General features: G+C 46.7%; 1 protein-coding gene across 1 annotated transcript in view; it reads left to right on the plus strand.

Moving 5' to 3' along the window:
- The window catches only part of igsf9bb (immunoglobulin superfamily, member 9Bb), a gene marked incomplete at both ends in the record, with an annotated part of 506,998 nt that overhangs the window by 128,530 nt on the left and 352,155 nt on the right, over positions 1–26,313 (plus strand). Inside the window, 1 exon segment of the mRNA XM_084319954.1 lies at positions 12,556–12,747. Coding sequence (XP_084176080.1) covers positions 12,556–12,747 — 192 coding nt within the window.

Consider the following 26,313-nt stretch of genomic DNA (forward strand, 5'->3'; position numbering starts at 1 on the left):
TACGCTCTGCTCTCAAAGCTCCTTGCTCTCCTCCTGGCTTTTGCTTCCCAAGCCAGATAATAATAGACCCTCCGTTCTTCCCCCTCCTCCCCCTCCTCCTTGTTGTCTTGTAAACATTTGTTTGATTCTCTCTGTGTGCTGAATGCGTTGAAATCGCAGGAGACCTAACTGACATGAAGCAGCAGCAGCTCCACAGTCTACACTGCTTTCATCCTCCTCTTCATCCTCCTCCTCTTCATCTCCCGACTGACTTGGAAGTCTGTGGTGAAGAGAACCTGGTCAATCAGAGGACTATTCATATTGTTGTGGTGCAACCACGTTCTAAAGCTGGACTGCTATTTACAGGTGGAAACCCTGCATACGACGGTACATCACTTGAGGTCTATCTATGGATATTTATTACCATAATACCATTCATTACATGTATATATTTTCTAGTGGCGGGACTCGATTAAAAATGGTAATCGAATTAATTCGAGACTTTATAGTTAATTAATCGAAATTAATCACATTTTAATCGCATATCAATATTTGATGCGAAAAGCAACATTTTTCAATTCAAATACATTTTGGTATACGAGTGAATCAATGAATATACATTATACATACGTTTAAACCCTTTCACTGCCACACGACAGAAGGTTAACCCTTTACTATCACACAACCGACAGCGATGCTCCATCATTAGCACCATTAGCTACGCATCCGCGGAGCTAATGATGCTAATGATGGAGCATCGCCGTCGGGTGTGTGATAGTAAAGGGCTAACCTTCTGTATTGTCACAGTGAAAGGGTTAACCGGCTGTCGTGTGGCAGTGAAAGGGTTAAGCAGCAAAATCCTGTTTTAGCTACTACACAGACCAACAGATCAATGCAATTTTTAACAAAGTGCAGCAATTTTAGGAATAATATATATATAGCGCAAAGGACCTTTTGTAAACTCAAGCACTTTTGAGGTAAAAGTAAAATGCAGTACTTTCAAGTACTTTCAACTACATTCCAGAACAGTTGACCATTGGAAGAAAAAAAACTCTTCCTTTAACTGTTCCCCATTTTGTCCCCAGACCTCACGTTGAGAACCACTGATTACAGTAAGACGAGTAGTGTTTCTCAGCGGTCGTGTTGCAAACTGAAAGTAGGTCGCTCATCCTCCTTGACTGGGGTTGTGATGATGTGCGTGTTGAAGAAATCCCACCAAACTTTTTAGCTTCAAAGTGCTGATGGCTGAACCGACTGAAACCATAATCCTTACACACAACTCCAAGTATCTTTTTTTTCTCTTCTAAAAATAAACGTCTTATCTCTCGTTTGATTTTGAAGCGCCTTTTCTCTTCCAGCTGACCCTGCCCTCACTCCCCCCTCTCTCTCTCTCTCTGCTCCATTTCTCTCTCTGTCTCTCTCTCTCTGCTCCATCTCTCTATCTGCTCCATCTCTCTCTCTCTGCTCCATCTCTCTCACTCTCTCTTTCTCTGCTCCATCTCTCTCCTCTCTCTCTCTCTCTCTCTCTCTCTCTCTCTCTCTCTCTCTCTCTCTCTCTCTCTCTCTCTCTCTCTCTCTCTCTCTCTCTCTCTTGTTCTTTCCAAACCGGTTCTTTTTCTGACAGGGATGTACTGTAGTTGAAGATAAAACCTAAACAAACTCAGTTTACCCTCCGCTTGTGTGGAATAGTTTACTTACCTTTTTAAATGGACATCAATATTTGCGTAAATAAGTGATGTTTCATTGTTAAAATAAGTGTTAAATAGCTCTACACTGAGTGTTTGGTCAGTAACATGGGTCTGCCAGTCCCTCCAATCTGCAGTAAACAGAAAACACATTTCCTGGTGTCCCGTTCCCACTCTATCCAATCAGGAGAGAGAACCCTAGATATTTTCACCTATTGCAAGAAATCTTTCCGAGCCAAATTAGCTTGCTGCACTGGCAGATTATTTTACTTGTATGTCCTTACAGTAAAACAGTTTTTTATTTCTTATTTTCGTCAGACCATTGTTGCAGTGTGGGGTTCTCTCTCCTGATTGGATAAAGTGGCAACGGGATACCAGAAAATAATTCAAACACCCTATATCAATAATGGTTGTCAGAATGTAGAGATTTTATTTATTTTATTTGAACAAAAAAATAACGCTTACAGCTCGTATAAGTTTGATGCAAGTGACATAACACGAGGGACTTTTTGAGGAAATGTGTCTAAATAATACTAATATGTATATTGCTGTTGAATCACACCTTTGTGGACAAGGTCCCACTGGGTCTTGCTGTAGACAGTTGAGAGAAGCACTATTTAACTGACAGAGATACAAGGCACCTTCTGTAGTTTCTGCTCATGAGAGTGAGGCACACAGTGTATAGTCTATTATCTCTACACAGACAAGCCCAGTGGTTCCTAGCTTCTCTATGGGCCACAGTGTAGTATATCATATCTACACAGCCAAGCCCAGTGGTATAGCTTCTCTTTGGGCCACAGTGTAGTCTATTATCTCTACACTTCACACATAACATCAGACTAACATCATGTTCACTTTACACATAACAGACTAACATCATGTTCACTTTACACATAACATCATGTTCACTTCACACATAACAACAGACTAACATCATGTTCACTTTACACATAACAACAGACTAACATCATGTTCACTTCACACATAACAGCAGACTAACATCATGTTCACTTTACACATAACAACAGACTAACATCATGTTCACTTTACACATAACAACAGACTAACATCATGTTCACTTTACACATAACATCAGACTAACATCATGTTCACTTTACACATAACAACAGACTAACATCATGTTCACTTTACACATAACAACAGACTAACATCATGTTCACTTTACACATAACAACAGACTAACATCATGTTCACTTTACACATAACAACAGACTAACATCATGTTCACTTTACACATAACAACAGACTAACATCATGTTCACTTTACACATAACAACAGACTAACATCATGTTCACTTTACACATAACATCAGACTAACATCATGTTCACTTTACACATAACATCAGACTAACATCATGTTCACTTTACACATAACATCAGACTAACATCATGTTCACTTTACACATAACAACAGACTAACATCATGTTCACTTTACACATAACATCAGACTAACATCATGTTCACTTTACACATAACATCAGACTAACATCATGTTCACTTTACACATAACATCAGACTAACATCATGTTCACTTTACACATAACATCAGACTAACATCATGTTCACTTTACACATAACATCAGACTAACATCATGTTCACTTTACACATAACATCAGACTAACATCATGTTCACTTTACACATAACATCAGACTAACATCATGTTCACTTTACACATAACAACAGACTAACATCATGTTCACTTTACACATAACATCAGACTAACATCATGTTCACTTTACACATAACAACAGACTAACATCATGTTCACTTTACACATAACAACAGACTAACATCATGTTCACTTCACACATAACAGCAGACTAACATCATGTTCACTTTACACATAACAACAGACTAACATCATGTTCACTTCACACATAACAACAGACTAACATCATGTTCACTTTACACATAACAACAGACTAACATCATGTTCACTTTACACATAACAACAGACTAACATCATGTTCACTTTACACATAACAACAGACTAACATCATGTTCACTTTACACATAACAGCAGACTAACATCATGTTCACTTTACACATAACAACAGACTAACATCATGTTCACTTTACACATAACATCAGACTAACATCATGTTCACTTTACACATAACAACAGACTAACATCATGTTCACTTTACACATAACATCAGACTAACATCATGTTCACCTGCCTGCCCATCAGCTTTCTCCACTGCTCTGTTTGAATCATTGACACGTAGAGCGAACAGATAGCCAATGTAACATAGAAAGTTGCTAAACTGTAAACAGACCTACATTTCCTTTGACGCTTTCCTTGCGATGAGCCATTTAAGGGCTAATATTTTCGGTTTGGTGGAAATTAAGGATGGAACTTTTAGGGAAACTTGCAGATATATTATGATATTTCTTTCTTTACAATTAATGCCATGATCAGATGATCAGAAACATAATTCTACACCAATAAGAATCAGGGCCAGAGCTTAGTGGGACGCTGTCTGTGTATTGTGTGTGTCTATGGCTGTGTGTGTGTGTGTGTGTGTGTGTGTGTGTGTGTGTGTGTGTGTGTGTGTGTGTGTGTGTGTGTGTGTGTGTGTGTGTGTGTGTGTGTGTGTGTGTGTGTGTGTGTGTGTGTGTGTGTGTGTGTGTGTGTGTGTGTGTGTGTGTGTGTGTGTGTGTGCGCGTGTTCCCCTGTAACTTCCACGAGAGCTTGTCCGTCAATAATCCAATGAGAGGGCAAAGACAACGTAGAAGTAATCCATGAACAATGAAAGTTTGAACAGATGACAGCAGTCCCCATGTGACTCTCTCGCCTTGGAATGCTGAGCGTTTAGAGGCGGTTTGAACGCATGCAAAGTCAAGGGACGGAGGCGAACAGAGCGAGACGGACGCATCTTCTTTGTGTCGCCAACTGAGGGGAGCAGGCACTTGCTTAATTAGCTCTGGTATCTTGTAACACATTTCTACACATCAGAGCAACATCTTGACTGGACTCAGATAAAAATACCCCAAATCCCACTCCAGAAAGCCTCACTTTGTAATGTTTAATTAACTTAAGCACAATAGAATAATATATTTATGAAATAAAATGTAGGTCAGGGCTGTACAACTGGGCAGATGTGGTCAATTATACAATGATATACACTAATTAGAATTAAGTAACAATAAAGTGGGCAAAAATATAGTCCAGTAGGGTGTGTTAATGTAACACAGTTGGAGAGGGGACCTGTGTTCAGAGCGCCCACACGTAACCCTGTCATTGATAAGTGAGTTCACATTAAGCAAAATACTTTGCACATTGCTCATACGAATGTATGGCTATTAATAAAAGTTTTAGAGCATTTAGCCAAGGCTCTTAAATCACCTACTCCATGATGAATTGGTATAGACTACAAGCCAAGAAAGAGACAGGTCGGAAAGCCAACAAATTTACTAGCTCACTGTCACACGTCAAGAAGCACCAGCTGAGATCGTTTGAATCCCATGTGTTTTGTTTAGTTGGGTTTTGTGTACAGATTTGAGTGCAAATTACCTACTATTATTACATGGCGTTTTAACATTCGCCGAAATGCTTGATTGTGATTGGTCAATAGCCCCCGACAGCGGTGAAATATTTTTCGATAACCACCGGTGATTATTGTTTTTCGCAGCTGGAGTAATCAAGCCCCACTGACACACACTGTTTCAGTGCCATCAGACACACCTGCCGGGCTGCCCGCGATAATAATAATCACTTTATTTGGGCTGACAGAGCCACAGAACAACTGCGTCTGCATTTGATCTCGTCTTGTCGATTTTGTAAAATGAATTAGGTATATTGTTAGTAAGTTAGCCATGTAATAAGCAGGATAATGTATAGCTATACTCGGTCATCATCGCAAAATAATTGACATTCACTGACGTTTAAAACACCTCGCCGAGGCGCCTCAGTATTTTAAACTCCGTGTCGGTCAATTATTTTGCGACAATGACCTCGTAGCTATACATTATCCCTTACTTATTGTGAAGACGGGTCCCCTGATAACATTAATCCAATGTGAATGCACACCCCAGTAATCTCAGGCACAAAACTGGCTTTGCAGGAGCCAGTCAATTAATTTTTTTGCTTGAGGCAGTGCACTCGTTATTCATTATTCGGAGGTTATTTTGACACATTGGCCACTCGAAATTGTACTGAAATTGCACATCATAACGGGTCAAAAACCAGTCAAGTTGGTAAAAACACATATCCTGTGGGAATGTGCCTTTGTAAAAGAGATGGGGGAATAATTCTCGCATAGACAGTCCTGTGTGAATAGTAGTCTAATGTTCTGGTGACTCTGTTTTGCTCAGCTGTCATGCGCTCACTCAAAAGAGTTCTGGGTCACTCACATGGTACACAGTGTACATGGTACATGGTGTACATAAAGACCCGGTGCCTCATCCGTAGCCAACAGTGTATTGCACTACCACAGGACCTAGCATGTCCTACCATGCTCTGTAAATAACTCATGTACATAATACAGATTTTTTTTTTATCCACTTTATCTCCTTATTTTCCATTTTTCTCCCATCCCTATTTCGCGTTTCGAGCTCCACCTCTGTCACTCAATGACTTTTCCTAAAAGTACCCATTTTATCTTGTATGGTTTCTGAAATTTCAAAATGACTTCAGGAAAATGTAATTAGAACGTTATTCCACATATGGGCCGTTGGAACAGACGAAAGTCACAGCACTTTGGAGTGTCTAGCGCAGGGGTGGCCAACCCGTGGCTCGCGAGCCGCATGTGGCTCTTTGCCCGTCAATGTGTGGCTCTTCCATCCAAAAAGAAAAATTATAATAATTATCACTCAAACCTACATTTCATTGTGGTAAACCTCATATGTTTATATTCAGAGGTAATTATATAGTTTACACTGTTTATTTTTCTCATATTTCTCATATAAGCTGTCGGGAACGACCAGTGCTCAACATCTGTACCGAAAACAATTACCACCAACCATCGTTGTGTGGCATTAAAGTATCTTGTATCTTGTATCTGACCCGTTCCTGGCGGGAATTAGTGGCATTTTCTTCATGGCTGTGCTAGTGTTAACCATTGTAAATATATGGACAATAATATATATTACATTACATTACAATTACATTATTGAATTATTTCTAAAGTTACCTATACTCTGTTAGAAGCATTCATTGGTAAAAACAAAAACACTTGACAGGCTTAACTGAACCAACAAACTGAGCCAAATAGAAGTCAAGTCAAGTCAAGTCAAGTCAAGAGTTTTAATTGTCACGGCATACAGGTATACAATGAAATGCGGGTGGTCTTGCCCGCAACGATGTGCAATACAGTGGTACAACATATAATAGAATCAAAAATGAAAAAACAACATTGTGCAGTAAACAGGTAACAGGTAACATGGAGTGACATCTCGGTATCTGTACATAGTTATTTACAGAGCATATGGGACATGCTAGTTAGCTTTGGTAGTGCAATACACTGTTCCTGTTATTCTAATTTAAAGTGTCCTTTCCTTTGGCCATAAGTGTGCGTGTGTGCGACATGAGTGTGTGCCCGCTCATGTTAAAGTGTTAAGTGGCTGCTCGTGTGTGAGCGTGCACAGCGTGCGTGTCGTGTGTGTGTTCATGTGTGCTTGTGTGTGGATAGTTCAATGTTCTGAGCACTCAATGTTCATTGTTCATGGCTCTGATGGCCTGGGGGAAGAAGCTGAGCCTCAGCCGCTCTGTCCTAGTAGCTGGGGTTCGCAGGCGTCTGCCTGACCTCAGCAGCTGAAACAGGCTGTTATTGGGGTGGTGAGGGTCTTTCATTATCCTGCAGGCTCTGGATTTGCACCTCAGAAACAGAAACTGAACTATCCACACACAAGCACACACAAGCACATACACGACACGCACGCTGAGCACGCTCACACACTAGCAGCCACTTTAACACTCATGCCGCACACACGCACACTTATGGCCAGAGGAAAGGCCACTTTAAAGTAGTATAACATCAGGAACAGTGTATTGCACTACTAAAGCTACCTAGCATGTCCTATATGCTCTGTAAATACTAATGTACAGATACCGAGATGGCACACCATGTACCTGTTTATTGCACTGTTTTATTGGATTCTATTAATATGTTGTACCACTGTATTTTTATTGGATTCTATTAGATGTTGTACCACTGTATTGCACATCGTCGCGGGCAAGACCAGCCGCATTTCATTGTATACCTGTATGCCGTGACAATTAAAACTCTTGACTTGACTTGACTTGACTCTTGTTGTATAGAACCTGCAGGGGGGGTAGTGGAATACCCGTGGTACGCTCTCTGTAGGGCCTTCTTGTCCTGTGCCGTGCTGTTTCCATACCAGGCAGTGATGTTTCCGGTCAGGATGCTCTCTACAGCTCCTGAGTAGAAGGACTGGAGTATCTTCCCCGATACTCTGAACTTCCTTAACTGTCTCAGGTGGTAGAGGCGCTGTTTCGCCTTCTTTACTACTGTGTCTATGTGTGTTGACCATGTCAGGTCCTCTGAGATGTGGACCCCCAGGTACTTAAAGCTGCTCACCCTGTCCACGGTGGCCCCGTTAATCATCAGTGGTGTGTGCGTCTCCTGCTGTCCTCTCCTATAATCCACGATCAGCTCCTTGGTTTTACCAATGTTCAGGAGCAGGCTGTTGTCCTGGCACCAGCGTTCCAGTACCTCAACCTCCTCCCGGTAGGCCTTCTTGTCGTTGTCCGAGATCAGCCCCACCACCACCGTGTCGTCTGCGAACTTCACTATGGAGTTAGAGCTGAACTTGGCCACACAGTCGTGTGTGTAGAGTGAGTACAGCAGGGGGCTCAGAACACAGCCCTGGGGGGACCCGATGCTCAGGGTGATGGTGTTGGAGGTCTGACCCCCCACCCTGACCGCCTGGGGTCTTTCGCTCAGAAAGTCCAGTACCCAGGCGCTCAGGGCGGAGCTCAGACCTAGCTCGATCAGCTTGTCCACCAGTCTGGTGGGGACTATGGTGTTGAACGCTGAGCTGTAGTCAATGAACAACAGTCTCACATAGCCCCCCTTCTGACGGTCAAGGTGCGAGAGGGTGCTGTGCAGTACCTGGGAGACCGCGTCGTCGGTGGACCTGTTTGTCCTGTATGCAAATTGTATAGGGTCCATATCACTGGGGAGGGAGGCACAAATGTGGTCCTTGACCAGCCTCTCGAAACATTTCATGACCACAGAGGTGAGTGCCACCGGTCTGTAGTCATTTGGACATGTTGGGGAGGGTTTCTTCGGTACAGGGATGATGGTAGACATCTTGAAGCAGGCAGGGACCACTGACTCCGCCAGGGATTGATTAAATATGGCGGTGAACACAGGGGCCAGCTGGTTGGCACAGGACTTGAGTATGCGTCCTGTTATGCCATCTGGGCCAGCAGCCTTCCTGGTGTTCACCTGCATAAATGCTCTTCTCACACTGTGTTCCGACAACGAGAGAGCCCCCCCGCCCCCCCGCGGTTGCCCCCCCCCCCCCCCTCCACAACAGCCGGCGCGCCAGTGACGTCACTAGCCGGAGAGCCAGCAGTGCCACTGTCTACACCAAACCGAGCGTAGAAGATGTTGAGCTTGTCCGCGAGGGAGGCGTCGTCGCTCCCCATTGAGGGGGCGCTGACTTTATAATCAGTTATTGTCTTCAGTCCCTGCCATAATCCTCTTTTTGTCGTTTTGTGCCATTTGTGTCTCCAGTTTATCAGCATATGTCCTCTTAGCAAGTTTGACAGCCTTGCGTAGAGTATAGACTGAAGCCTTATACTCCTCCATGTTTCCTGACTCTCTACCCATGTTGTAGGCGGTGGTACGAGAGTTCAGAGCTGCTCTAATAGTGCTATCCACCCACGGTTTCTGGTTTGGGAAAATCTGCACCGTTTTTCTGGGGACAATACCATCGGCTATTGTTGTAATGTAGCTCACCACTGTGTCTGCGAGCTCGCTGACGTCACTGGCGCTTCCTTTGAACATATCCCAATCCGTTTCTGTAAACACGTCCTGGAGCGTGGCCTCTGATTCGTCGGTCCACTTCTTTGTCTCACGTGACACGACGGCGTCACGTGATGTCTGTTGATATGCCGGAAATAGCAAGATGGAGTCGTGGTCGCTCGAGCTTGTGGACCCCGTTAATGGCGGAGCGGCTACTGCCTTGTAGCCGGCTCTGAACGGGGAATAACAGTGGTCGAGTGTGTTTTTTCCCTCTGGTGGAGCAAGCGATGTGCTGAAAAAAGGACGGCATCACTTTCTTCAGAACCATCATAGAACCATGAATGGCTGAGAATTGCATAGATTCCCATCGCCGCACAAATCTGCTTCAAGGTCCTTGACCTGGCATACCGTGCAGCGAGGAGAACGGCCCCCGCCTACCTCCGGTCAATGGTCTCTAACTACGCACCCTCAAGACCCCTACGGTCTGCATCTTCTAACTACACACCCTCAAGACCCCTACGCTCTGCATCTTCTAACTACACACCTTCAAGACCCCTACGCTCTGCATCTTCTAACTACACACCCTCAAGACCCCTACGCTCTGCATCTTCTAACTACACACCCTCAAGACCCCTACGCTCTGCATCTTCTAACTACACACCCTCAAGAGCCCTACACTCTGCATCGTCTAACTACACACCCCCAAGACCCCTACGCTCTGCATCTTCTAACTACACACCCTCAAGACCCCTACGCTCTGCATCTTCTAACTACACACCCTCAAGACCCCTACGCTCTGCATCTTCTAACTACACAACCTCAAGACCCCTACGCTCTGCATCTTCTAACTAAACACCCTCAAGACCCCTACGCTCTGCATCTTCTAACTACACACCTTCAAGACCCCTACGCTCTGCATCTTCTAACTACACACCCTCAATACCCCTACGCTCTGCATCTTCTAACTACACACCCTCAAGACCCCTACGCTCTGCATCTTCTAACTACACACCCTCAAGACTCCTACACTCTGCATCTTCTAACTACACACCCTCAAGACCCCTACGCTCTGCATCTTCTAACTACACACCCTCAAGACCCCTCCGCTCTGCATCTTCTAACCACACACCCTCAAGACCCCTACGCTCTGCATCTTCTAACTACACACCCACAAGACCCCTACGCTCTGCATCTTCTAACCACACACCCTCAAGACCCCTACGCTCTGCATCTTCTAACTACACACCCTCAAGACCCCTACGCTCTGCATCTTCTAACTACACACCCTCAATACCCTATACGCTCTGCATCTTCTAACTACACACCCTCAAGACCCCTACATTCTGCATCTTCTAACTACACACCCTCAAGACCCTATACGCTCTGCATCTTCTAACTACAGTACACACCCTCAAGACCCTATACGCTCTGCATCTTCTGGCCCCCTCAGACCCACTCCTATCTGAGCTCCTGGGGGGTCATCAAAGAGAAGCAGGCTATTCTCTGTTCTCACTCCACAATCGTTGTGTCCACATGGAGATTAATAAAGTGTAACTCAACACTTTCTTGGTGGTGCGGATTCCCATGTATTTACACTTGAATCACTGATTGGCTGTGTAATACTGTGGGCCTCGTCCAGTGTTGCAGCTGTACTCTGCAAGCCTAGTCTTGTTAAAAGCTTTACTCTGGTCCCATAATTAAGCAGAGAGCAGCTGCAACCAACACAGTCAACACCTGAAGGCAGCAGGAACACTAACGTTATGGCGAGAGAACCATAGTGAGGAGGAGCGTTGCTTTCTAGTTTTGTAGAGACGGACTCAAAGATTCGGTTGCACACATACTGTACACACACAAACAGATACATACAGTACATACTAGGGATGCTCGATATTGGCTTTTTTACCGATACCGATATTCCGATATTGTCCAACTCTTAATTTCCGATACCGATATCAACCGATATCAACCGATACCGATATATGCAGGGTTTCCCCCCCCCCCCAAAAAACGGAATAATTTCAGGTAACTAATGATTTCACTGGATATATATATAACAAATATTGTTATTGTTTTTCTTTTTTTTTAAACCGATACCGATATTTTCCGATATCACATTTTACTGCCGATATCGGCCGATAATATCGGTCGGCCGATAATATCGGACATCCCTAGTACATACCCACAGACACACGCACAGGCACACACACATCCCCCTACACACATTATGTGCACACACTAGAGGTCGACTGATTAATCGGTTTGGCTGATGGACGTACTAGGAGTGATATGAGGACTGTGTGTGTGTGTGTGTGTGTGTGTGTGTGTGTGTGTGTGTGTGTGTGTGTGTGTGTGTGTGTGTGTGTGTGTGTGTGTGTGTGTGTGTAACTACGAGCTAGGAGGGATATGAGGACTGTATGTGTGTAACTAGGAGGGATATGAGAACTGTGTGTGTGTAATATACAGTATGTGCAACTAGGAGGGATATGAATACTGTTTATACAGAATGTGTAACTAGGATGGTATGATGACTGTGTGTGTAACTAGGAGGGATATGAGGACTGTGTGTGTGTGTGTGTGTGTGTGTGTGTGTGTGTGTGTGTCTGTGTGTGTGTGTGTGTGTGTATAACTAGGAGGGATATGAGGACGGTGTGTGTGTGTGTGTGTGTGTGTGTGTGTGTGTGTGTGTGTGTGTGTGTGTAATTAGGAGGGATATGAGGAATGTGTGTGTGTGTGTGTGTGTGTGTCTCTGTGTGTGTGTGTGTGTGTGTGTGTGTGTGTGTGTGTGTAACTAGGAGGGATATGAGGACTGTGTGTGTGTGTGTGTAACTAGGAGGGATATGAGGACTGTGTGTGTGTGTGTGTGTGTGTGTGTGTCCTAACATTAAAGTAAATCCTCTTCCTCCTCTTCCTCCTCTTCCTCCTCCCGCAGGTGCCCACGCAGTGCGAGACGAGCCCCAGTTTGTGACGGCGCGCGCCGGAGAGAAGGTCATCCTGGGATGCGACGTGCCCCAGCCTCTGAACGGCCAGCCCTACGTGGTGGAGTGGTTCAAGTATGGAACGCCCATCCCCTTCTTCATCAACTTCCGCTTCTACCCGCCGCACGTGGACCCAGAGTACGCCGGTAAGACGGGGGGGGGGGGGGGGGGGGGGCACTCAGTGCAGCGCTTTGATTCCCTCTTCCGTTCACAACGTGCCCACTTTCTGCACCTGGCACTCGTATCCCTCCTGGTTACACACACACACACACACACACAATGAAAGAAAGAAAGAAAGAAAGAAAGAAAGAAAGAAAGAAAGAAAGAAAGAAAGAAAGAAAGAAAGAAAGAAAGAAAGAAAGAAAGAAAGAAAGAAAGAAAGAAAGAAAGAAAGAAAGAAAGAAAGAAAGAAAGAAAGAAAGAAAGACAGGAAGAAAGAAAGACAGGAAGAAAGAAAGAAAGAAAGAAAGAAAGAAAGAAAGAAAGAAAGAAAGAAAGAAAGAAAGAAAGAAAGAAAGAAAGAAAGAAAGAAAGAAAGACAGGAAGAAAGAAAGACAGGAAGAAAGAAAGACAGGTAGAAAGAAAGACAGGAAGAGAAAGAAAGAAGGAAAGAAAGACAGAAAGAAAGAAAGAAAGAAAGAAAGAAAGAAAGAAAGAAAGAAAGAAAGAAAGAAAGAAAGAAAGAAAGAAAGAAAGAAAGAAAGAAAGAAAGAAAGAAAGAAAGAAAGAAAGACAGGAAGACAGAAAGGAAGAAATAAAGATAGGCACCCTTATGAAAAATGTATTTCCATATTATTTTGGGTCACTAGGATGATGGTAGTGACCTACAAACCTTTCTTAAAATTGTGTTAAACCCTGACATTATTTAAGTACAAAAGTGGTACCACGGTAGCACCACAGTAAATTATTCATACAGCGACCGGTACCACGGTAAAACTGACATTGCCATCGCACTACTGTACCATGTTACTGTTTCATAGAGAGACTCTGTGGAGCTCCGTGTAGAGATGCTGCCTAGCGAGGAGAGGTCCCCAATACTCTGCCAAGTCTCTGCTCCACCAGCGCCTGGCGTCCCCACGCTGCTCCTGCACAACGCTGACATTTTAAAGCACTCAGCAGCCGTTCCCCTTAAAGCGCATAAATCTGCTGCGACCTGATTCTGTCCAGGTTGGGAGAGAATCCTGTTGGCCTCAGATCTCTTATACGCGAGACTCACGGTGGAGATCGATCTTTCCTCTTTCTTTTTTTATTACTCAAAACAAATGGAATAGAGACTGAAGCTGCTCTTCATCATTTGATTTGGGTCATGTCTTTCTCGTCTTGATAGGAGTTCATATACTGTATTAGACCTTTTTAGCTCAATAGGCTTTTACATTCTAGAGGTGTTTGGCTGCCGTGCTGTGCTTATTCATCGCTTGAAGATGATTTTCACATTTTAGCGGATTCATGCTATCCTGAATCATGCTAACTTGATTCACGCTAACCTGATCCACGCTAACCTGATCCACGCTAAACTGATTCATACTAACTAGGAATGCTCGATATTGGCTTTTTTACCGATACTGATATACCGATATTGTCCAACTCTTAATTTCCGATACCGATATCAACCGATACCGATATATGCAGGGTTTCCCCCCCCCCAAAAACAGAATAATTTTAGGTAATTGACATTACATATCTCTTGTTGTGGAATTAACACAACATTATGCATACTTTTGACAATAAATAAAATCTGAATTTGTTCTTACTTGCTTGCCTGGGTAAATAAAGGTTATAGAAATGTAAAAAAAGAAAAAAAAATTGAAAACCGATACCGATATTTTCCGATATCACATTTTAATGCCGATATCGGCCGATAATATCGGACATCCCTAATACTAACCTGATTCATGCTAACCTGATTCATACTAACTTGATTCAAGCTAACCGGAATCATGCTAACTTGATTCATGCTAACCTGAATCATGCTAACCTGAATCATGCTAACCTGCATCATGCTAACTTGATTCATGCTAACCTGAATCATGCTAACCTGAATCATGCTAACCTGCATCATGCTAACTTGATTCATGCTAACCTGAATCCTGCTAACCTGAATCATGCTAACCTGCATCATGCTAACTTGATTCATGCTAACCTGAATCATGCTAACCTGATTCATGCTAACTTGATTCATAATCATAATAGATTCCATTTCTAGAGAGAAGCGCCTTTCTCTGACTCAAGGACACTTTACATGAAAAGAGTTGAGATAAACTATATAAAAAGATAAGATACAAATATAGTAACAACACTTTTTTTTAAAGGAATCAAGGTGCAGTCCATTTGCACACAAAAAAAGACAGGATCGGTAGCTTAAAAAAAGAGTCAGGGGGGGAAGGGGGTGGAGGGGGTGAGCTACTTGGGAGCAGCACCGTGTTGCGAGAAGGCAAGTTTGAACAGGTGGGTTTTGAGATGGGTCTTGAAGAGGTTGATGGTGTCAGAGCCTCGGGTGGTAGGGGAGAGGGAGTTCCACAGCCTGGGGGCAGCTACGGTGAAGCCTCGGTCTCCCAGTGGGGAACGCCTGGTGCAGGGAATGGTGAGGAGATCGGAGTTGGATGAGCGGAGTGATGGAGTGTAGGGGTGGAGTAGGTCGGTCAAGTTCAAGTTCAAGTTTCTTTATTAGTTGTCATACAGAAATACAGAATACTTTGTATGAAATGCTTCTTTCTGTTTTGCTCCTGAGAGTGTGCTAGATAAAATAAAAGATAGTATAAAATAAGTATAAAATAGAGAGTCAAGTACGTAAACAAGTGTGAACAAAACAAAAATGTTCAATATATACAGTATAATGCAGAGTAGAGAAGGTAACTGAGTTACAACAATATACAATATACAATAGCTTAGCTTGTGGTGCCACCTTGTGGTGGTGAGGTGCAATGAGGTGTGCAAATCTCTTACCAATACTATAAAGTGTGTAAGTGTCTAAAGTGAGTAAAGTGGGTGCTACAGTGAGTTGTTTATTTAAAGTGAGTGTGTACTTGTAGATGTGTGTGCTGTGGGTATATTTGATGGTTTGTTACATAGTGTTATTGTTCATTGAGCATCCTGATGGCCTGGGGATATAAGCTCCTTCTGAGTCTCTCTGTGCTTTCCATGAGACTCCGGTATCGCTTGCCTGACCGCAGCAGTTCAAAGAGGCAGTTGTTTGGGTGGCTGGGGTCTTTGATTATTATCTTAGCCTTACCGATGCAGCGCTTGTTGTAAATGTCTTTGAGAGTGGGAAGCCCCCCTCCAATTGTGCGTTCGGCTGAACGGGCCACTCTCTGTAGTCTGCTACGGTCTTGTGCAGTGCTATTCCCAAACCAGGAGGTGATATTGCCAGTCAGGATGCTCTCTATTGTGCATGAGTAGAAGTTCTTAAGTTGGAACTTCCTTAGGCGCTTAAAAGGAATTAGAGGCGTTGCCGTGCCTTCTTGATAACACTGTCAATGTGTGTGGTCCATGTCAAGTCCTCGGATATGTGGACTCCGAGGTACTTAAAACTGTTCACTCTCACTGGGCGGCCGGGTAGCGCAGCGGACTAAGCGTCTGTCTACAACCACAGAGACAGTGGGATCGAATCCAGCTGTGGTACCTCCGGCTTGGTCAACCGTCCATACTGACACAATTGGCAGTGTCAGCGGGTGGGAAGCCGGTGAGGGTGGGTCCTGGTCATTGTAAACAGCGACTCCTACTGTTCGGTCGGGGCGCCTGCACAGCGAGGGAAGGACCTGAGGGAGGTAGTGTGACCTTCGACATGTTACACTCTCAGTGAGAGTCCGCACTGCCAGGTGAAAAGAAGCGGTGGGCTGGCTACACATGTGTCGGAGGAAGCATGTGATAGTCTCCGCCCTCCCAGACTGACGGTAGGGGGTAGAGTGCGCAACGACCAGGAAGGGGACTGGGAATTGGTATAACGACTAACATTGGAATGGGAAAAAAACGGAAAAAGAAGGGGGGGAAAAGATAATAAAAAAAAAAAACTGTTCACTCTCTCAACCGGTGCCCCGTCGATGCTGAGGGGGCTGTAGTCCCTGACCCCTGACCTCCTAAAGTCCACAATCATCTCTTTTGTTTTGCTGACGTTCAGGGAGAGGCTGTTCTCTTGACACCATCCCGCTAGAACCTTTACCTCTTCCAGGTAGGCCCTCTCGTCGTTTGCAGAGATCAGGCCCACCACTACTGTGTCGTCAGCAAATTTGATGTGTTGTTGTGTTGTTGTTCCGCTGTGCCACACAGTCATGTGTGTACAGGGAGTAGAGGAGGGGACTCAGAACACAGCCCTGGGGGGCCCCTATGTTGATAGTGATGGATGAGGAGGTGCAGTTGCCTGCTCTCACCACCTGGGGTCTGCCCGTCAGGAAGTCCAAGACCCACTGGCAGAGGTCATAGTTCAAGCCCAGGTACCTGAGCTTGGCTATGAGTTTGGAGGGGACTATGGTATTGAATGCTGAGCTGTAGTCGATGAATAGCATTCTCACATAGTTCCCCTGCCTCTTGTCCAGGTGTGATGCTGCTGTGTGCAGCACATGGGCTATGGCGTCCTCCGTGGACCTGTTGGGGCGATATGCAAATTGCAGGGGGTCCAGGTTGATGGGGAGGGAGGAACAGATGTAGCCCTTCACTAGCTTCTTGAAGCACTTCATGGCTATGGAGGTGAGAGCTACATGGCGGTAGTCGTTGAGGCAAGCGGGCTTGGATTTTTTGGGTAAAGGGATAATGGTAGACAGGTGGGGATGACAGCCTAAGGACAGGTTAAATATGTCAGTGAATACCGGGGCAAGTTGGTCGGCACAGACTTTTAGGATGCGGCCGGGGATACCGTCCGGTCCTGCTGCCTTCCTGATATTCACTTTCTTAAAGGTCCTCCTCACGTCATGTTCTGTTATCCTGAACACTGAGTCTCCATCGGCAGTGCCCCCCCCCCCCCCCCCCCCTCCATTGCAGTGGTTTGTAGGCTGGTGTTGTTATTCACTTCAAACCTCACATAGAAGGTATTGAGATCATTTGCCAATGAGATGTCACTGTTCAGCTTGAGGGAGGTGCCTTTGTAATCTGTCATCGTTCTGAGGCCCTGCCACATACCTCGAGAGTCAGCCTGTTCATACTGAAGTAAAATTGTATCCCTGTAGCACCGCTTTGCCTCTATTACTGTCCTCCTTACGTTGTATCTCGCCGCCTTGTGTTCATTCATGTTGCCTGTCACAAGCCCGGCATTGTATGCTGAGGTGCACGCTTTCAGAGCCTCACGGACAGATTTGTCTACCCAGGGCTTTTGGTTTGGGTAAACTCTAATTGTGGTAGAGGGGATTGTTTCTTCTACCAAAGTACAAACAAAGTCTAGCACTGTTTCTGTGTAGTCATTAATATTGTCTGTGTTGTCGCGGAACACACTCCATTCTGTACATTCAAGTGCAGCCTGGAGCATCCCCTCTGACTCCACAGTCCAGCGCTTAACCTCTCACGTTACTACAGGGGCGCACTTGAGACTTTGTTTATACTGCGGTAAAAGGAAGATCAGGCGTTATGATCTGATTTGCCTAGCAGCTTCAGGTAGGATGGAGCCAACCCATGCAGTGAATTATAGGCGAGGAGGATCTTGTAGGGGATTCTGTAGTTGACGGGGAGCCAGTGAAGTTTTTATGTACAGTTTCTACGTCAAATGTATATTATGTAGTGGGCACTTACATGGGCACTTACCTGGACGGGACATAATCCACCTACACTGTCACTTTAAGGACACGGGGCATCCGGGGTATCTAGAGCGGCCATATTAACGCTTCACTTGGTTTGTTGTGGTATCCATGGTTATGCTATTAAATGATGCACACTGATGTGTGGTCAAAGAAACTTCACTCTCTTTGGTCGTGATTTCCCGTCTCCTACATTGGTGACCCTGACGTTCTTGGACGCTTTCAAGGACGATTGAACAATGGAAGAGGCAGTCGCGCTGAAGTTTATGGAAGCAGCAGTCGCGCTGAAATTGCCAGAGTTCTGGGAAACGCAAGCTACTGCATGGTTTGTGCAGGCGGAGGCGCAGTTTGCAATAAAGAAAATAACGGAGGATGACACTAAGTACTATCACGTTGTCGCTGTGCTGGGGACTAACACGGCAGCCAGAGTGGTGAGTCTACTCACAAACCCTCCGGCGCATGACAAATATGGCACGCTGAAGGCACACTTGTTGAAGTGTTTTGAACTGTCTGAGGTGGAACGAGCTAACCGGCTGTTTTCATTGCAAGGTCTGGGCGACAGTAAACCGTCTGAGCTTATGGATAGGATGCTGGCGTTGATGGGAGAGCATGAGCCCAACCATTTTCTCTTCCGACAGCTGTTCTTGCGCCAGTTACCGGCTCAGGTAAGGGCCGCCTTGGCAAACACAACAATAAATGACTGCCGTATGTTAGCCGCGGAGGCGGATAAGTTCTTTTTGGCCAGCCAGCAGCAACACTGTACGGCCGTGTTCTATCATGACCAACCCTCTACCTCTCACCATGGGGATTATACCGTCGCTGCTGCGGTGGCAGCCCCTCGCCAGCGAGGGAGAGACACTGGCTGGTGTTTCTTTCACACCAAGTATGGAGCCAGGGCTAACCAATGCCGTCCCCCATGTACTTACAAGGGGCCGGGAAACGCCCGGGCCGGCGCTCAACAGTGGCCATGAGCGTTGGTGGGGCCCGCAGGCTACTGTTTATTCGGGACAACATCTCAGGCAGGCGTTTCATGTGCGACACAGGGGCACAGAGAAGCGTGCTGCCTGCGTCAAGGGTGGACACCCTGGCCGACGGGCATGGACTCCCTATGGAAGCTGCCAATGGTACTACGATCCGCACGTATGGCAGTAGGCTAGTGGAGTTGTGTTTTGGTGAGCGGCGGTTTAGCTGGAACTTCATTACTGCTGATGTGTCTGTGCCCCTGCTGGGTGCTGATTTTCTGTGTGCCTATGGATTGTTGGTGGATGTCAGGAACAATCGATTGATCGACGCCACCACCTTTTGTTCATTTGAATGTACTGTCGGGGCAGCGCCTCCTGTGGGTTTGTCTAACATGTTGTCTGTTACAGATGAGTTTCACCAGCTGCTAGCCGAGTTCCCTGTCCTTACCCAGCCCACTTTCTCGTCCTCCACCAGTAAGCACGGTGTGGAGCATCACATCGCTACGGCAGGTGCGCCAGTCTACTCCCGGGCTCGGCGCCTAGATCCTGCCAAGCTGGCCGTGGCCAAGGCAGAGTTTTCCAACATGGAGAACCTGGGTATTATCCGTCGTTCTGACAGCCCATGGGCCTCACCCCTTCACATTGTCCCCAAGGCTGCCGGCGGGTGGCGCCCGTGTGGCGATTACCGCCGCCTTAACGAGGTAACCACACCGGACCGATACCCGGTTCCACATATTCAGGATTTTTCCACCCACCTGGCCCGGAAGCTCATATTTTCAAAAATAGATTTAGTTCGAGGTTACCACCAGGTGCCGGTCCACCCAGCGGACATCCCTAAGACGGCGGTGATTACTCCCTTTGGTTTGTTTGAGTTCTTGCGCATGCCATTTGGGCTTAAAAACGCAGCACAGACATTCCAGCGCTTGATGGACTCTGTGTTACGGGACCTGCCTTTTTTGTTTGTCTACCTAGATGACATCTTAGTTGCCAGTACCACCAAGGCAGAGCACTTGTCCCATCTCAGGACCCTTTTCCACCGACTCAGTCAGCATGGGCTCATAATTAACCCAGCTAAATGTCAGTTTGGGCTGTCTAGGATCGATTTCCTCGGGCACCACGTCACCAAAGATGGGGCAGTTCCCCTCCCATCTAAGGTTGACGCCATAGCACATTTTCCACTGCCACCCACCATCAAGGCTCTGCAAGAGTTCCTTGGCATGGTACATTTTTACCATCGGTTTGTCCCCCGGGCTGCTCAGCTAATGCGACCTCTTTACGAGGCTCTCAGGGGTAAAATCGCCAAACATGTGGTGGACTGGACGGACGAGAGACGCAAGGCGTTTGTCGATACTAAAACCGCCCTGGCCAATGCAACCAGGCTGGCACACCCACTTCCCAACGCCCCTGTTGCCATCACCACTGATGCTTCAGACTATGCTGTTGGAGCGGTATACGAGCAGTGGGTGAGTGGGGCTTGGCAGCCACTGCCGTTTTTTAGCCGACAGCTTCGTCCTAATGAGTGCAAATATAGCACTTTTGATAGGGAGCTCCTCGCCCTCTATCTGGCCGTGCGGCATTTCCGTTCCCTGCTGGAGGCTCGTTCGTTCACGGCATTTGTAGACCACAAGCCACTCACTTTTGCTATGGCTAAAGTAAGTGAGCCATGGTCTGCCCGTCAGCAGAGGCACCTGTCATATATCTCAGAGTTTACCACGGATATTCAGCATGTCGCAGGCAGGGACAATCTAGTGGCAGACTGTCTCTCTCGGGCCTTGATCGGGGCCGTCCATGTTGGTTTGGATTATGCACGCATGGCCTCAGACCAGGTTTCCGACCTGGACGTTCAGGCCTACAGGACGGCCATCACAGCACTCAGGCTGGAGGATGTGGCATTTAATGAGGCTAACAGCACACTCCTGTGCGACGTTTCCACGGGGCGGCCGCGACCGGTGGTGCCCAGCAGTTGGAGACGTCATGTTTTTGACATCATACATGGTCTCTCTCACCCCGGTAACAGGGCGTCTCAAAAGCAGGTGGCAGCCAAGTTCATTTGGCACGGGCTGAAAAAGGATGTGAGCGGGTGGGTTAAGACCTGTGTGATGTGCCAGCGCGCTAAGGTACACCGCCACATTAAAGCTCCTTTGGCCCAGTTCTCCGTGCCCGAAAGGAGGTTTGACCACGTGAATGTGGACCTGGTGGGTCCATTACCCCCATCGCATGGTTTCACATACCTCCTCACGATGGTGGACAGAACCACTCGGTGGCCAGAGGCCGTTCCGCTGTCATCCACAACGTCCACTGATGTGGCTCGGGCGTTTATATATACGTGGGTGGCCCGGTTTGGTGCTCCGTCTGACCTTTCGTCGGACCGCGGACCTCAGTTCACCTCTGAGCTTTGGTCCGAGATTGCCAGAAACTTAGGCGTGAGACTGCACCGCACTACCGCTTATCACCTGCAGGCTAACGGTTTGTGTGAGCGGTTTCACCGGTCCATGAAGGCTTCTCTCCGAGCTACCCTTAGCGATGGTAGTTGGGTCGACAGGCTCCCGTGGGTCATGTTGGGTCTCAGGACCGCCCCCAAGGATGATCTCCAGTCATCGTCGGCTGAGCTGGTCTATGGCCAACCGCTGCGGGTCCCCGGGGAGTTTTTACCTGACACCACAGACCCCTGGTCTGCGACCCAGCAGCGCGTTTCAAACTTGGAGAACGCTAGGGCATTTGTGCCGGTCCCCACCTCGCAGCATGGTTTGCCACAGACTCGTGTTCCACCCGGCCTCCAGGCGACGGAATACGTGTTCATACGGCACGATGCCCACCGCGGGTCCTTTCAACCCCCCTACGATGGCCCGTTTCGGGTCCTACAGACGGGAAGTAAGACCTTCGTGGTGGACATTGGCGGTAAACCGGAACATGTCTCGGTGGACAGGCTTAAGCCAGCTCACTTGGATGTGGATCACCCCGTGGCACTCGCTCAGCCCCCGCGGCGGGGGCGACCTCCCCGTGTTAAACCTCGTCACCATAGGTCGCTTTTTGAAAATATGAGTCCCTCACCGCCCATTAGGCACCTTGCCCCTTGCCCTCCCCGCCACTGCAAGGCCCCAGGGGGTCCCACGGTAGCTCATATGCCGGCTCCAGTTGTTCGGAGCCGTTATGGTCGGGAGGTCCGTCTACCGACCCGTTTTGTGAGTTAGTAGGGTGAATTCTGGGGGGACATATGTAGTGGGCACTTACATGGGCACTTACCTGGACGGGACATAATCCACCTACACTGTCACTTTAAGGACACGGGGCATCCGGGGTATCTAGAGCGGCCATATTAACGCTTCACTTGGTTTGTTGTGGTATCCATGGTTATGCTATTAAATGATGCACACTGATGTGTGGTCAAAGAAACTTCACTCTCTTTGGTCGTGATTTCCCGTCTCCTACAATACTCCCTTTTCCTGACTCCTTCTGTATCACAAACAGGGGCAGATGGAGGGGCAGATGGAGTAGCCGTAGTTTTTTTTTATTTATCTTTATTTATCTCGAACGACCATAAACACACAAATTTGTAATAATAAAAAAAAAATAAAAAATCTTCCTAGACATGGAAGCTATAATCAACATTTGGAAGCCCGCGTCAGGTGGCGTAGCGGAGATTGCGTTCGTCACCAACGCCGGAGATGCTGGATTCGCCTGTTCGAATCCAGCTCCCGGCGTTGCTATCAGCTTGGCTGGCCGTTCACACTAATACAATTGGCAGTATTAGAGGGTGGGAAAGCTGAAGGGTGGGTCCTGGGCGTTGTGGACAGCGACCCCTACAGTTCGGTCGGGGCGCCTGCTCAGCAAGGGTAGGATCTAGGGAGAGATAGTGCGGCCTCCCACACGCTACACTCTCCCCGTGAGAATCTGCGTGGCCAAGCTGGCCTGCCGGCAGGCTGCACATGCATCGGAGGAAAGCATGTGACAGTCTCCGGTCTCCCGGACCAACAGTAGGGGAAAGTGCACAACAACCAGGAAGGGTGGGATGGGAGACAAATTGGAAAAAGGAGGGGAAGAAAGATAATAAATAAAAAAAAAAAAACATTTGGAAGCTCAAGACAAATGGTTTTGTTCGAGAAGGGACAGAAAGCAAAGCTTATCTGGTCCAACCCCTTCCTTACAATATCATATTAATATGTAATAAGTTATTTATCAATATCAAAAAATTATATACCTATCCACTACAGCAAAAGATAAATAAATAATTACAAAAATACTAGTTCACGTTATTTTCAAAATCCTCTAACTTATACTTGTCCAAGAATTCCTGTTTATATCTGCATTTAAACATTTCAATAGTATTACTTTTATTGCTACATCAAGGCCATTCCAAATGGATATCCCACAAACTGAGATGCACTTGCTTTTGAGAGTTGTACAGACAATAGGTTGAAGGAGGGCTGGGGAAGCTACAACTATGAGTTCAGTTTTATTGCTGTTGAGTTTGGGGAAATTGGCGGTCATCCATGCTTTGCTATCCTGGAGGCAGGCAGTGAGGGAGGGGGGAGGGAGGGGAGCAGAGGGTTTGGTGTGGAGATAAAGCTGCGTGTCGTCTCCATAGGAGTGAAAGTGAAGGCCGTGATTCCTTATGATCTCACCGAGTGGGAGGAGGTCAATGAAAAAAAGTAGTGGACTTAGCACCGAACCCTGGGGAACACCTTGGTTTACAGGTGCTGAAGCTGACCTGGACGCCTCTATACTTTCCACAAGCAACTTGTCCTTCCGCGTTCCCGTTTTGCGCTCTGATTGGCCACGCACGTTTCTGGTCATGTGACATGTGCGCCCAATCGTGTGATGGCAAGTTCTTTGGACGGTTAAGCTTAGGCGCTCTTTCGAAGTTGGTTAAGGTTAGAGTTTGTCTTAGAGCATGACGATAGAACGCCAGCCCTGATTCCAAACTCTAACCTTAACCAACTGCGAAAGAGTCGCCTAAGCTTAACCAGTGATAAACTAGGCGTTAGGTCGTTTGCAGGCTGTTCGACGCGGAAATGGGCTAAGACACTGCTCGTCATGCGATTGGGCGCACATGTCACATGACCAGAAACGTGCGTGGCCAATCAGAGCGCAAAGCGGGAACGCGGAAGGACAAGTTGCTTGTGGAAAGTATAGACGCGACATGGACCCCCAGAGGGAAACATACAGTACTGCCACCTGTTGGTCAGGTACGACCTAAACCAGGACAAGGAGGTACCAGTGATGCCAAGGACGCTTTCGAGACGGTCTAGGAGGATTGGGGTGGGAGATGGAGTCCAAAGCAGCTGAGAGGTTCAGGAGGATAAGGATGTTGATGTTGCCAGCATCAGCAGTCATGAGGAGATCATTAGTCACCTTGATCAGAGCGGTCTCTGTGCTGTGTTTGGCCCTGAACCCAGACTGGAGTGGTTCAAACAGATCATAGCGTGACATGTGAGTTGAGCTTCCCTGAAGCCTGTTTTTAGGATTCGAACTTAGGCAGGGTTTTTCGAACGGGTTATTTTACCAGCACGACAAGCTAACGTTGCTACATCTAAATCAATAACGTCGCTGTACCCTGCAATTCCTAAATTATCCCTACCACCACATGACAGTGACGACGATGATGACCTCATTATTGTAACTCTTTCAAGTTCACATCAACGCTAGAAACACGGAAGCCGACTCTCCAACACGCCGACATGCCGTGTGGAGTTACAGCTTTTCAGCAACAGACCGCTTTACGGCAACAGGAGAGGAATGGGGCGCTGTTCTAACTTTTCCAGCCGAGACAACAACGTGTTTCTCAAAATAACGATGTTTGTAATTATTGCAAACAGATTGGACATTGGCCAAGACACGGAGTACTGTGACATTCTGATATATATTTTTTTATATTTTGTGTAAAATAAATAAATAAATAAATAAACGAAAAATTCAAAACGCTATGCAAAATATACAATATACAAAACTAAAAGTACAAAATGCAAACAAAATGCAAAAATGCAATTCATGCTAACCCGGTTCATGCTGACCTGATTCACAATGTGTCAATGTCTGTGCTTTTTATTTTGAATCTTGCTAAAAAGGGACGTTATTTGTGCTGGCTTGACACACACATTTCTTGTGTATTTCTTGATATGCAGAAGAAAACAATTATAGCAGCCTGTACACATTTCACACCACAGTTTGCACCTCTGTGTCTATTGATGCCTTGGAGGCACGCCCCCCCCCCCCCCCCCCCCCCCCACACATTGGGATGAAAACTCTACTTTCAAAACCAAAAATGACTTGACAGGAAATCCAACTTTTATGAGCCCATGGGGATTCCTCTAATCATATCAGAGTTAACGCCAATCATAAGGAGAAGAGCCCTGACAGACTGTCATTTGTAGACACCCGGGAGTTTCTAGATGAGAGGAGAGGAAAAGGAGAGGAAGGGAGAGGAGAGGAGAGGAGAGGAGGGGAGAGGAGAGGAGAGGAGAGGAGAGGGAGAGGAGGGGAGGGGAGGGGAGGGGAGAGGAGAGGAGGAGGAGGAGAGGAGAGGAGAGGAGAGGAGAGGAGAGAGGAGAGGAGAGGAGGGGAGAGGAGAGGAGAGGAGAGGAGGAGAAGAGAGGAGAGGAGAGGAGAGGAGAGGAGAGGAGGGGAGAAGAGAGGAGAAGAGAAGAGAAGAGAGGAGAGGAGAGGAGAGGAGAGGAGAGGAGAGGAGGGGAAGAAGAGAAGAGAAGAGAGGAGAGGAGGGGAGTGGAGAGGAGATGGAGAGGAGAGGAGAGGAGAGGAGAGGAGAGGGAGAGGAGAGGAGAGGAGAGGAGAGGAGAGGGAGAGGAGAGGAGGGAGAGGAGAGGAGAGGAGAGGAGGGGAGAAGAGAAGAGGAGAGGAGAGGAGGGGAGAGGAGAGGAGAGGAGGAGAGGAGAGGAGAGGAGAGGAGGAGGAGAGAGAGAGGAGAGGAGAGGAGGAGGAGAGGGAGGGGAGAGGAGAGGAGGGGAGAAAAGAGGAGAGGAGAGGAGAGGATGGGAGGGGAGATGATACAAGATACAAGAGTTTTATTTGTCACGGC

Source organism: Notolepis coatsorum, assembly GCF_963971535.1.
Source record: "Notolepis coatsorum genome assembly, chromosome: 8".
In the NCBI taxonomy this organism is placed as follows: Eukaryota; Metazoa; Chordata; class Actinopteri; order Aulopiformes; family Paralepididae; genus Notolepis; species Notolepis coatsorum.